Source organism: Cololabis saira, chromosome 12, assembly GCF_033807715.1.
Source record: "Cololabis saira isolate AMF1-May2022 chromosome 12, fColSai1.1, whole genome shotgun sequence".
NCBI classification, from domain to species: Eukaryota; Metazoa; Chordata; class Actinopteri; order Beloniformes; family Belonidae; genus Cololabis; species Cololabis saira.
The window spans coordinates 27,151,894-27,166,655 of NC_084598.1; the positions used below are offsets into that span (position 1 = coordinate 27,151,894).

The window sequence follows — 14,762 nt, forward strand, 5'->3', positions numbered from 1 at the left end:
ACAACCCTAAGCTCTTAACAACACAGTGATTCAAAACAGAGTCTTCAGTCAGGGGGTTCTTCAGATCCGCTGCAACACAGACCGCTACAGGGGATCCTTCCTGCCCACAGCGATGACTCCCTATAACTCTTTTAGGGAGTCATTACTAAATCGCTACTGCTGCAACAATTAATTACCCTTTGGGGATCAATGAGGTACTTTGAATTTAATTTAATTATATAACTCATACTTCACAGAAAATGCTCACAATTTTGCCTCTTAAAAATATATCACACATCCACAAACTAACTGTGGCCAGATTCAACTTTTGTAGTATTTTAAACATTTTTAAACAGATGCATTTGTTAAAATAATCTAGAAGAACAAATCATCGCATTCATTCAATCATGATTATACATGCTTGCTTTAACCACCAGCTATAGAGATAGATTTGAACTAGTATTACTTTATAAAGTTTACACATTCATGATCAGGGATCCACTGACTTTTCCTCAAGTACAAACCATGAGAAACACATTTCAGTCGGACAACTCACGCAGTAAGTTTGAAACACTTTAATTGTCTTTGGCCTTTAGGCTCCATTCAAGCATAGTTTATCAGGCTTACAGACAAATACAGGGGTGTCGGACTAACTCGCCCCCCTTTTGAATCAGAGCAAACAGGAGGAAGCCGGGAGGAGGTGGGATTGACAGGGAACTTAGTAGGTGAGACACCCGAAGGCATCTAAGAAACATACTTCTTGCTCCTTAGATAGGTCAAAGAACAAATTGAGAATTGGAACGAACCATTCAGACGGGTGAATAAGCAACACACTGCAGATTGCCTGCCTGAAATAACTCCCAGCGGTTGTATTATTTGTAGGTGAGGATGGAAAAATAGGCAACCCTTTTAATGAATTGTCATAAAATTTGGTACAAAGATTTGTGTTTCCTTCATGATTCATTTTAAAGTAAACAATCACTCAACCTCTAATATGACCATAAGATTACATTTTTTGGTTTATGACTAAACAGCTGTAAAGTTAAAAAACTTCCCTACTTCCTTAGATGTGGGAAAGTGTGTAATGTTTGCTCATTTGCATCCTGAGTGAATACATCTGCAGTATTAAATTTTAACAATGTTGACCTTCTGCTCTTTAACTTTTATCTTAAAGCAACATTTCCATCGCCTCACCAATAATACATGCCCGGAGATCCTTATTTAACTGAGAAAAAGCTTCTTGATTTTATCATATTTCTTGAGAGTAAAATCTTAAAAGAAATGTGTCAGAGCCACACGTTTAATGTTAGTAATTGTTAATTTTTTTACGACCTTGTTTCTTTGTTTGTGTCTTTGCAAAACAATCACGTTACTTAATAACACATCTTCCAAAGATGAGTAAAGAGCAACTGCAATGAATAAAAAAAAAAGAAAAGTGATACGCTCCTCTTAAGCACTGGATCCACCTGGTGGTTCTGAGCTTGCAAACCTTCATACTTCATAACCAAAACCTGCTTGAATTTAGGGTTTGAGATTAACTCTATGTCCTTTGCATTTACTAAAAAGAAAACCCCCCAAAATACTTGTAGGAAACTTAATAACCTAAACATCACACATCTTTTAAAGAATGAGTTAATTTCTTCCATAATAAATTTCTACTTAACTGCAGTTAGAAAGAGAACAACCCTTTCATATAAAATAGTTACAGATTACACCCACTCCTGTGCTGATAAAATGGATCAATGGAAAGGTGTGATAAGATTTACAGGGGTCAGGAAGTGTTGTTTGTTACTGCTGATAATCAGCAAGAGAACATGTGTTTGAGTACTGATATTTATGGAAGCAAATTTCCATTAGTTACTTCTAATACTGTAATGCTGAGTTCACACTTTCTGGTGTTAGCAGGGGGCTGAAGGTTGATCTGGAGTAAAATGCAAATATGTCATTCCAGGAGAAGAGTCTTGTGATGAATAAAGTAAGAGGATTTGATGCTTGCAGCCTTTCAGCTGCAGCCCTGGTTTTGCTTGATATACAGCAAACACAAATCTAAAAACTAGCTGACTGCACCGTTTCTATCAAAATGATGCCTCAGCTGCATGAGCTTCCTATTTGTATTTTGATTCATGCATTGCACTTAATGGAAATACTGTCCTGCAAAAAGATTTGCTACATTTAAAGCAAAAGTAACGAGCGAACTGCTACAGCTGTCTCAGTTTTGGAGCGTTTCTTCTCCAGACTGCACATTTCAGCTTTTCTTTTCACAGCTGTTCGATAGGATTCAGATCAGGAGTCATAGAAGCTAACCTCAGAATAGTCTAATGTTTAGTTCTTAACTCTTCTTGGATGTTTTTCAGCTGTGTGTTTTTGGTCATTATTTGAGTGGAGGACTGAGGACTGACCTGACACTGGGCATCACATTCGCTCCAAAATGTCTTGATTGCACCCTGCAGAGATTCAATACACCCTGCTCCAGATGCAGCAGATAAGCCGCAAAACATAATCAAAATGCCTCCATTTCTCACAAAAGGTACCATGATTTTCATTTGTCCGTTTTCTGTAATTTTTTTATTTTTAGCTAATTGGACTTCCTTTCTCTCGTTTTGTTTCAAGAAGTCCAGTTGACTTGTTCCAAGCCTTTGAGCGTTACCATGACCTGGATAACCGAGAATCTGCACCAGTATATTGACCATTGTGGGTTTTTTTTTCTATCTTTCATGGAGGGGTACCAACATATTTGTCCATTTGTGTGCAAAAACTGAATTAAAATAAAGAAATAATTTAATTTAGCATGTTTGATGCAGCTCTAACATATTTAAAGGAATACATTTGTTTTAGCCTGATGTGTTGATTTGTATTTCATTAAAGTGTTCACAACTGCAAAGCTGCAAAGCTATAACGCTGCAAAGCTCTGCAGACTGTTTGTGACTCAATCAAGGACATCTCACCTCACTGCACCAGCAGCCAAGTGCTGAAAATAGTCAAATGTTTCTCTTTGTGGACACTGCCACCTCTGGAGAATAAGGATCTAAAAACAGATGCCAATTATTGATTTATGTGTATAAGACACCCATATGATCGTGACCTAGAAAATGACATCATATTATTTACAGTAACTGAGAAAGGAAAAAAACAACAGTAAGTTGGGTGGGAATTATGATCTTTTTTCAAATACACACTGAACATCTGGCAACTTAATTAGGTTTTTTTTATTCCAACAACTAATTAGCATGAATAACAAAAATACTAGGAGGGGCAACTTAAAAGGTAAAACTGTATAATAAGCAAAGAACAACTAAAAGGTGTGCGTCACTGCCATATTTTTATTTTTACTACTGTCTTGGCTCCTTCTTTTTTTCTCCCTTTCTTCTTTTTGGCATTTGAATGTTATCATGCATCCCGAGGCAGCAGCCTGGACATCGGTACTCATCGGTGACTCAGTGTTTGCAGGATGTCAAAGCTAATCTAGAGCCAACTGAGAGTGTGCTAATTGTGTCTATTTGGACGCCAGTGGAGGACGCTGGGAAATGAAACAACACACACCACTTACTGTTACTGGAGAGCTAGAGTATTCTCTAGCTGGCTACACAGGACAGGGTGTCCCAGACCTCCCACTGAGCTACGGATATATACATACTTAAAAAGTTAACGTGTCCCGTGTATTCATTGCTATTACTGTATATTAACCAAACTCAAATCTTTCCTGTGAATGACATTTGTTACAGTTTGCCTGAGATTGTGAATCTCAGGATGAACGTTCAAAAACAAGTAGGAAAATGTTTTATGATAAATTTCCTGGTGACACTCATCCCCTCCAACCCTGTTGACTCAAATAAATCAAGAAAATAATAGCAAACCTAAAAAAACCTGAAACATTGTTCCTCTCTATGCAGCTTAATTTTCAATTACATTTTATAATCCTTTAATCGTTATTGTCTTTGGTTTGCTTTTGAAAATAAGGTGAAAGTTGGAGTCCCCCTGCTGCTTTGTTTGAAACTCAAAAGAGCAATAAAATCATTTTTTTGGCCATCCAGCTCTGTAGGAAATAATGCAAAAGGATTTGGCAGTAGCGGTTATCCTTGCGGTTTGTGTTGCAAGCCCCCATCCTCCTCCTGTCAGAAAGTGTGTGAGTGTGCTCCCTAGTATTGTACATGTAATCATTGTCTTAAGTGCAATAAAATATAGACAAATACATCCAAATCTGTCTTTCATCTTTGACACCAAGCCAAAGGAATTCGACTGGACAACTGATTAACTCTAATTAGCGTGCATCGTCAGCATTAAAATGAAGGCAATCATATCAATATGATGATGACACAGGTGCGCATATTTAGATGGATAACCAGCTAAATGTGTTTTCCGTGAATCATGTTAGTGTTGATGTGCAGGATCACAAAGATGTTCTGCAGGTCACTATTACTTGTTAAATGTGAGAGCTCCCCCTACTGATGAGATCTGAGATCACGGTGGAAGAGCACATCAGATCAGCAGCAGTAATTGAGCATGAATCAACCCACCTGCACTCAGTTAAACAGGGAGAAAGGAATCAGAGACCAATCTCCTACCCAACATGTTTGTAAAACACAATGAACACTACTCTAAATGGCTTGTGATGCGTGTGGTGAGTAAACCAGTGTGCCCTGAGGTTGATGCTGGGGGTGGAAGGGGCAGACAGGGATGATAAAGTCGGGGTTGCCATGGAAACCATTGTATTTCCCTCCCTTGTGATTGGTGCTGCTGGCATGAGCAAGTATCTGCTATTTCTGTCATGATTCAACACCTCAGACACGAGCGTGGTCACAGGACTCACAGACATGAACAAACACAAAGATTCCTCTATGCTCACTTTCCATCTTCAAAAACTGCTTCAGTAGTATTTCTATCATCTAATCATGGGATATTATGTGTTAAAACTATAACTTGTAACACTTGTTTTCCATCTAAAAATCCCATGATTAAGCTGAGCTCTCAGCAGCAGCCTCAGCACCATATCGTAAATGCCAACAAAAGGTACCCTCAGTGTCTAAGACAACGAGAGGCCGTCTCAATAAACTTTTGTAGTATAATCAGGAATGCTGTGATGGGGTCAATATATTATTATGGAGACAAATGAGCAATTGATTTTTCAATAAAAAGAAGCAATAACTCCTGAAGTAATCAGGGTTTACGGAATTCGAGCCTGCTGATGAATGAACCTGCCATCGGCACAATGCATGGAAAAAAAACAACAAATTGCTAAAAGGAAGTCAAGGTTTCTTCATGCGTAAGAAGGACTTTGTTATAAACCATCTCATTCTGCACAATTCTGGGAAAAAAGGGGGAAAAGAAATAGGATCTTTCCAAAGGCCAGATCATAGTTTAGAGGCACGAGCTGGAAAACAGACATGTAAGAAACAGACATTAATCTGTGCTGAATATGGATTTTCATTCTAATCTCCACATCTCTTGTTTATTTAAAGAGTCTGGTTCAGATTTAGCCAGTAGTTACTCAACCTTAGATATTGTTTTAGTCAGTTTACATAACTTTGGATGATAAAAATGGCAGTGTACTGTAAGAAAGGTCAGCGTTAGAGGAATCTGCCTCCACTTTCTCGGTCAGTAAACCTTTTAAGTCATATGTGCAAATGTGTTCCGTAATTAAAACTACATTTAAAGCTATCCCACCGTGCATGAAATAAAGTGCATCAGAAGTGAGACAAGCCTTCGGAAGATGGTTGAAAAATTCCAATCTGCATATATTTCTATTACATTGCAAAAATGTTTAAACAATTTTTAAATTTAGTACATTATTTTTGTTTGCTCTTTTGTTTTCTCCAAACATACCCAGTGTAAAATTATACTAACCTGCTGTCCTTGTAATCGCCACTGTTGTATTACTTTCACTTTTTTGTCAATTCAGCCTGCATTTGTTATTTGTGATGTAAATCCTCTGTGAATCAACAACAGCTTTGTGAAAAGACTTGGATTGAGAATCGGGAAAAGATCTAAACCAACCAAGCAAAAGGCGATAGAGGATTAGAAAAATGTTTATCCTGAGGGCAAAACTCCTGTGCCTATCAGTGAGACCTAATGTGACCAGTAGTAAGACCACTTGAAGGAAGAAGCAGAGCCATTCTTCCATGTGGAGAAAGCGAGGCACTAAGACCCAGTGGAGAGACGGGGAGGTTCGGTACTGCCTGCCCACTCGTTGCCTGCCTGCTTGCTCTGCACAGCTCTGCAGTTGCTCTGGGCGAGTGCAGGAGTCTGTAGGTGAAAGTGTGCGAGATGGGGGAGTGTGTCCAGTCATTTGTGCATCACAAGCTGGAAGACAGGGCCCCCTTCCTCCTTTAATTTTCTGCTCCATCTCTTCCTCCCCTACCTGGATCCAAGATCCAGCGAGGAGAGAGCAGAGAGGACAGAGATGTGTGCTCTGTGTTTGAAGGGAAGGGGGAAGGCGGGCGGTCAGCGTGATGACGAGATGAAAGGGGCCAGGTGAGGAGGAGACACGGGACTCTCCTTCTCCCCCCCCTCTTCCTCCCTGTCTCCCTCCCTCCCTCCCTGTCTGTGACGTGGTTTGTATGAGTGTTTGCTGTGCGTGTGGGTGAGAAAGCGCGACACAGGTCGGCAGAGCCTCAGCAGACTGTCAACCTGCACTGGAGGAAGGAGAGCTCTCCAGATTAAGGTATGTCACACACTTATCATCACACACACACATCCTTCCAGCCCTACCTGCCCCACTAGCAGAGTGTGTGGGGGTGTGAAGGTGGGACGAATGAGGAATGTGACTCATGAGGCAGTGCTTTTCGTCATATCTTCGTGTTTTCATGTAAAAAGGCAAAAATATCTGATAGATGCCTCCTTTTGCATGCAAAACCCCGCTTGCCGCTTCCTTGTTGCTGCAATGACGTTTAAGTGCTTTGTAGCGAGAGGCACGCTGGAACAACAGGCTAGTTTTCTCCTCACAGTAAACAAGAGTGTCATGTGCATATGATCGGGTCATATGGTTCCAAGTCAGGAGTTGGAGCGCTTCCACACAAACTTTCATTGTAGCTTTGCATGAATTTTCTTTGCAGCCTGTGAGAAGAAATTCGATCTTAAATTACACTGCCGTCATTGATTTTGATTACATTCCCCCCAAGACTGTAATGAGTCCCTCTTTGCTCCCGTCAATGAATAGTTTTGTGCGTGTAGTTTAGACGTGATAAAATAGGTGATTTTTAAACGGCAATGGTTTGTAAGCAGATTTTATTTTTTTCTGGGATAAAAGGCCCTTTGTGAATTTAAATGACTCTTCGGGGGAGTTGCGGTGATAATTTGTTTCCTTAAAACAATCAGTGCTGATTAGACTAACAATCCCCAGAGGGGTCTTCCATGGTTGTAGCGGCATCGTAGTTGTTCAGAGGTTATTTCATCGGGCTGAAGGTGACTGTTACCCTTTGACCCATTTAGAGAAGACTTCCCATTAACTTATGCCCACATCTGTCAGAGGACGATCGCACCTCATCAGCCCTTACATGGGCAGAAAGAAAGAGGAAGAAGAGGCACCGTGCAGGGATAAAAGCTGTCACACCTGTAATGGAAAACTTGCACCTGCAGGTGTGCATCATACGGAAATGTACCAAAGCTTTGTTACTCATTCCTCAACTTTAACAGTGTGTGTGTGTGGGCTAGCACCCAGGTGAGGTTATGACAGTAAACACTGCCTACTCCACTGGCAAACACTGATACTCACTGATAAGGGTGATCCTACAGCAGATACTACATACATTTAACATGAGTATTTTCTCTACGAAAGAGATTATAAAAATCACTCTTCAGAATCCTTATCTCCACAATCTTTCAATGTGTAGTTTTTTTTTTTATAACCAAGAAAATGATGGAGAGCCGCGCCAGGATTGTCCCAAAAGGAAAACTCTTCATCGATCTTCTCCTCCCTTCACTTAAGAGAGCCGGGAGCTCTGCAATGCTGACTTTTGCAGTTTATTTGTGCATCCACATCTTCTTCTTCACTCGCTTAATGGGGACATATGGTCAACCCTTTGCTTTTAGCTTCTCCCTGGGGTGCTGGCCGTCCTCGAAACACACATCTCAGGATGCAGATGTCAAATGTAAAGTAAATTATGAGTCCAGCTGTAAGCAAGTGCAGAGAACATCAAGTCTTATGACTTTAAAGAGACAGCTAAGGGTCACAGCATCACACGGGAGGAAACCTCTCTTCAGATGTGAACTTTGACTGAACATAAAAATATAATGTTTGGGAGTGATTTATTACCTTGACGATTACAAGATTAACAACTCTTTCATACTGTCATATGTCTACAACAACCTCAAACCTATATTTCTGTAAGATGCTGATCATAAAGCTTCAAAGCTTCTATTATTTCATAACTTGGTTATCTACAGACAATGATCTGTTGTAGTACTTCCAAAGCCTGCTTCCAAAAATAATCTCAACAATATTTATGTATGTCCTTATTTAATCCAAAGATACAACGAGAAATACTACAGACTACAAGATGGATAAAAAAGTAAACATCAACATTGACTGAAGGGTCGGCATGAAATGGTATATTAAATGTATCATCAATTTGTGACAGACAATTAGTACTATTTTTGTTATCTTTTGATTTTAGATGGATTAAGCCAAACAAAGGGTCTATTTCAGAACAGAAATATCTCCTTCAGTACATGACTAACAATACTATCCTTTTTCTTTCAGAACTTTCCAGCTGAGTAGCATATTGGAGAGAAGAGGACGCCTCCAGGATAACCTCGTCTTCGAGAGGGTGAAAGCTCGTGTCGTCTACAGAACAAGAAGCTAAAATCTATGGAGGTCAAGGCCTGTAAGCTTTCATGACAGAAATTGCCGTCTAAACTTCCCAGTGACACCCTACGACAGGGGAGGATGGGTGATGGGCCTGTAAAATTCAACTCTCTCTCTCCTCTTAATCCCATCCTCTCATGGAGCGTCCTGTCACACCAATCCCCTCCTGGAACACGTCGCTTTCTGCATTTCCAGCATCCCTGCAGTCCAATATCTCCAATGTGACCGTGCCTTTCACAAGCACCCAAAGCGGAATAGATCTGCATCAATCTCTAGCGCTATGTGCGATGCTGATTATGGACGTCCTGGCAGTGGTGGGGAACTTGGCGGTGATGATTGTCATCACTAAAACACCCCAGCTGCGCAAGTTCGCCTTCGTGTTCCACCTGTGTCTGGTGGACCTGCTGGCGGCGCTGCTGGTGATGCCGGTGGGGATGCTGTCGGACTGGATCCTGGTGGATGAGGCGCTGTGCCGGAGCTACCTCTGCTTAAGTGTGTGTCTAGTGAGTGCTGCCATCCTCACCATTTGTGCCATCAATGTGGAGCGTTACTACTACATTGTTCACCCCATGCGTCACGAGGTGAAGATGACAGTGGGGGTGGTGGTGATGGTTCTGCTGGGAATCTGGATTAAAGCTGTTATCATGTCAATACTGCCTCTGCTGGGATGGCTGCTCCAGGGGACGCCCAGCCTGGGGACAGGTGAAGTCCTCGTCCCCAGTCAGAGGCACTGTTCCCTCCACTGGACAGGAGGCAGGACCACACGCCTGGTTTTCATGGTCTTCTTTACATTCATCTATTTTCTGTGCCCTATGCTGATCATTCTGGTTGTTTACTGCAATATGTTCAAGGTGGCCCGCGTAGCGGCTATGCATCATGGCCCACACCCTACCTGGATGGACACGGCACGACAACGGTCTGAGTCCGTCAGCAGCCACTCCACCATAGCAGCCAGCCTCGGGGGGACTGGTGCTCGTACAACCCCTCAAAGGACCTTCACTGGTGGGAAGGCCGCAGTGGTTCTGGTGGCGGTGGGAGGTCAGTTCCTCTGCTGCTGGCTGCCATATTTCTCCTTCCATCTCTACTCGGCCATTGTGTCTACCTCTCCTGCCTCACTGGCCCAACTGGAGGATGTGGTCACATGGATTGGCTATTTCTGCTTCACCTCTAACCCCATCTTCTACGGCTGCCTGAACCGGCAGATTCGCGAGGAGCTGGGCCGCCACCTGGCTTGCCTTTTCAAAAGGGCCGGCCCCAACGAAGGGGAGCAGCTGCCCAGCCGTGAGGCCTCTATTGAGGAGAACTTCTTGCAGTTCCTTCAGGGCACTGGATGCAATCTGGAGCCCTGCAACTCTCACAGCAGAGCCAGCCCAGAAGAGCCAGAGACTGAGGGCCTTCAGGAATCAGCTGTTGAACAGAACACGCCAGCTGACTTCCATATCCCAGGGCAGATCCTTGAGGAAACCGCAGAGTTCATACAGCAGCAGCAACAGCTGAACAATGAGCTTTTTGTATCAGAAAACTGCTGCAAAACTGTACCAGAGGTGTAGATGCCTCATGTACTGTCTAATAACACAATAAATATGTCTAGTTTTATTCCTATGTTCTAGTATTTCTTGTTTATGCTGCAAAATGCTTTTCAGATAGGACTCTGACCAACTGCAAAATGTTTTATCTTTGAATAATTCAAGTTATATGGCTTTTCGGTGGAAAACACATTTGCATATGTCTTGTGTGCATTATCTCACTGCAGCATCAGGTTTTTGGGAACCATACAGTGTCAGGCTGTTGTGGGCTGTGCCATATCAGCAAACACAAAACCCCTGACGTGTGTGCCACAGTTCAGTTGAAGCGATAGACTTCACAAAAACATAAAGAGGCTGCGAAACTTTGTGTACTTCAGGGAGAACAGCTTTGGTAGATTTTTGAAAACAGTTGCAGCTAACTCAGTAACTGATATGCATTCCTTTATTAATTCACTCCTTCGTCATAAAATTTGGGTTCTCTTTCCCTAATTCAATACAACCGTTATATTATCAACATGATCACAAAAATAATTGGGAAAATGGACATCAAAGCTCACTATTTGTATTACATTAAACATACTGGAGCTGCATCTGTATTTTTGTCCTCCTTAAGTTTAATTCAAACTCACTTATAGACAATCAGCTTCAAGTGACTCATTGATGCAGAATGTTCTCTTTAGTTTGAGCCACCCGATTAGTTAAAAACACAACAAGTACTAAAATATCACAAAGGGTTTGTAGAATTGCTTGTTGGAAGAAATAATTACGACTAACTGTTAACATTGCTGTTAGTTAGTTTAGTGAATGAATGACTTGTTTTTACTCCCCTTTCACATCTAGAATTACCGAGGAATTATCTCAAAAAGAAATTCTCCCTATGAAGGGGAGAGCATCCAGAGCCTTTGAGAAGAAAAATGTCACTTATTTGTTGAGTGACTCATATGTTGAACAGGATTTTTTCACAGCTGCTGCTGCTGCTGTTGGTATTTATAATAAACAGGCCGGCAGAGTATTTTTAACCACTTTCCAGAACGTTATTATCATGTTCATCTGTTCTTAGTCTTGTGATTATCACCTCCTTACCAAAATGGGAGACTCGTGATTTCAGCTCCTTCCACTCAAAGACAAACATTGTGGCTGGTTTAGTTTGTTCGACGGTGGCGTTGTTTAAGAGTTTGAGCCTAGGAAAAGGGAAAAAAACAGCGACTGGTTTAAAACTATGGAATAAAACTTGGTGTGAAAGACGTCGGACAACCAGTCCTCCTCACCCTGTGATGTCTGCGCTGTTTACAGGTAAACACTGGAGCAGTGTGAGTGCTCTTGTGTTTGTGCAACAAACAACCAGGCTTGTTGTGGCTACACACGGCACACAGGTGTGACAATGCTTACATTTGGAAAGCTTTGCCTTTGGCCTCATTCAACAACAAAAGGAAGATACTGGAGACACTTTCTCTGATCTCAGGTGGAATACAAGCAGTTTGCACAAGTCACACGAGCAGTGACAAACGTTCCAAAGATGACTGCAAGGCACAAATCGCAAACAAAACAAACAACAACAAAAAAACAACACATTTTGGGGGTCTCTCTCGATATACTTTGTCTTTCTTGCTGCTTTCGTCTGTCTTGTGCTGCCTAATATGGGATGCCTGGCATGATCACAAGACTCTTGACACAAGGCATACAGGAAGGGTTCATAGCTTGCTGCGAGTCAGAACAAAAAAAGGTCCCTTTGTCAGGTTAATACATAACACTCCTAATTTTACTGCTTTTTTGTAGACTGTTTTAATACAGTGCTGTCATGTCATCTTTTTCTAAAAAAAACATAAAACAAAAAAAATGTTTATTTTGCACTTATGTGGCAGAAATTTAGTGGAAGTCAAGAACAATGTTGAATACTGAGCAGGATGAAATTGCTGCCATACTACTTGGTGTCCCTTAGTATGCATCAGTTTTAATTTATTATTACTATTATTATTATTGTTAGACAATCATTACACATTTCACAACAGATATATCAAATGCCTTGAATTATCTCACCAGCACTCATGAAAGACGGTTTCAATTCCTTTGACAGCAGCGAAACTGCCCCAACCAATCTCATGAAGTGCTTTAAGCTCCGTTCTTGCCACCATCTGTCGATTACAAAGATGGAGAATTAACCTGTTCTAAAGGTGAAAGGTGGATACTACTCTCAGCTTTTCTTGTAATAGTCATGTACACGGTCATCCTATTTTGTGCTCATTGTAAATGAGCACGATGAGTTGATATCTCTTTTTGTACCTAAACTGAAAAGACTGTTTCAATTCTTCCTTTTTTTTCCCTCGTTAAGATTGTCCTGTGTATTCTCCATCATCTTAAATCATTAAAGAGAAGAAATTTGATTAAAGTGTTGTTGCTGTTTTTTCCCCTTCCTTTATGTTCAGATCAATAATGCCAGCAATCACATGAGTAATTCCAGCAATCAGGACTTTTCTCGCCTGCCCTCCAGTGGCCTCCTCTTGCTCTCTGCCTCCGTTTGGCCAACGTGTAAGCGTGTGCGTGCGTGCGTGCGTGCGTGCGTGCGTGCGTGCGTGCGTGCGTGCGTGCGAGCGTGCGAGCGTGCGAGCGTGCGTGCGTGCGTGCGTGCGTGCGTGCGTGCGTGCGTGCGTGCGTGCGTGCGTGCGTGCGTGCGTTTGTGTGGTGAGGGGGTTGCAGAATTACAGAGGTGAAATGAGGCACTAAGAACAGCGTGCAGGGGGCGTCACTTTGAAGAAAATTCAGAAGTCGGTCATTGTAGCACGAAAGGCCAGTGACACAACTGAGTCAGGCCTTTAACATCTCAGCTCAAATGTTCTTTTCACTAAGTGTATTTTTCTGAGATAAATCCTTCTTAATGGGTAATTTGGGAGAAAAAAAACCTGAAAAGTAAGTGGATAGGCCACGGAGAATTTGTTTAAATTTAGCTCCAGAAACATTCTCTTAACATTTAGTGTATTCAGTATTTCTGGGAGTAATAGTTATGGCTGTGGCTCCTCCCCAGTTTTCTGATCATTTCGTTACCGTGTTGTTCCCCATCCAACGGTGAGTCACAGCTTTCATGTTAAGCAGAGCAGGGCGCCTCCTGCAGTGTGCAGCGACACTCCAAATAGCCTGACCTTTATGGCAGGATGCAATACGCTCGGTGAAAGTGCCCAGAGACAGGTGCCAGCATCTCTCGAGCATCTCTGGGTGCACAGTGCACTCAAATGGTGGACAAGTTTGGCTAGATAAAACATTTTTAAGCAGAAAGCTGCAATCATATGAGGGGAAATAAACTGTCTCCCAGCTCCAAGAGCAGCCACCAATGACAAGAAATAATGTGCAGGTCAACTACAATGATTAATCATAAGTCAATCACATGAATTTCTCACTTACTTCTAAATCCTGACTTCTCTGAAATCAGTTGTTGCCCTGGTAACCTGCACAGATGACAGTGGCGAGGACTTTGTTTGGCAGGATGAGGTGGAGGTTGGAGCTATTCAGGAGAACAGCTTGCAGAATTTATGCTGAATTTTAGCACATATAGATACAATCTGTGGACCCTACTTTGTCACTTTTACCAAAACGTTCTATGTAACTTGGAGTTGATTCTCTACATGCGCTGGTGAGAAATTCGAAAACTATTTACCATAAGCCATTAAGAGTTAACTGCATCATAATAAACTATTTTTTAGTATTCCTCCTTACTGGAAAGAAGACTTCGAAGGACTATATAACTTGGAAGACACAGTATGTGCATGAAGAAGTAACTTACCACTATTTAAGACCCTGCATTCGGTGTCCACAGAATTGTGTTAAGATGATTGACAGCTGTCTTCTCTCACAGCAGTTTTTGTTTGTGTTTTTCTGGCTGGTTTATCCTAGAGTGAGAAAGACAATAAATAATAATAATAAAAAACAAACGCTGATTTATATTCAGTAATATTTCAAGGTGATAGAAACATCAATGTGTGTGGAACCTTTAATTAGCACATTTAAATCAGAACATTTTTTGTTCCCTTTTTTAATAGATATATTAAAAAATATAACTCAATTCAGCTAATTTCAAATATGAATGATATTGAAATGTAAACATTTTAAACACATTGTTATTTACATAAACATTTCCCTTGTTGGATTTTCAAAGTTCACGATTGAATAAAATAATTATCAGTTTAGCTAAAGAACAGAAATTATAACTTGATTTTGCATATTAAAAATATCCTCTAAATCTGGTGTCAAGGCTGATAAGCTGGAACACAAAAACAAATGTACAATAAACTACGGTTTTCAGTCAAATAAAACGTTCTTCATACTGCTAATTGTTAGGTTATATGGTAGCATTTAGGTGACACACTTTAAGTACAGTTTGGCACTTACCTACCAGGAAAATTGTTGTATTTTAGGTTGAATTAATAACAGCTCTAGGTAGAACTAGTAAAAACTGTCGGCCCTCTTGA

At 41.2% G+C, this 14,762-nt stretch overlaps 1 protein-coding gene across 1 annotated transcript; it reads left to right on the plus strand.

Moving 5' to 3' along the window:
* Window positions 1-6,258: 6,258 nt before the first annotated feature.
* gpr61 (G protein-coupled receptor 61) lies at window positions 6,259-12,673 on the plus strand. Its single transcript, XM_061736301.1, has 2 exons — window positions 6,259-6,637; window positions 8,675-12,673. Exon 2 carries the CDS (start codon window positions 8,917-8,919, stop codon window positions 10,327-10,329), a length of 1,413 nt encoding a protein of 470 aa, XP_061592285.1. The 5' UTR covers window positions 6,259-6,637; window positions 8,675-8,916; the 3' UTR covers window positions 10,330-12,673.
* Window positions 12,674-14,762: the final 2,089 nt, after the last annotated feature.

Bases quoted from the DNA above. Each gene is read 5' to 3' on its own strand.
- gpr61 (XM_061736301.1), top strand. From the start codon at position 8,917: ATGGAGCGTCCTGTCACACCAATCCCCTCCTGGAACACGTCGCTTTCT.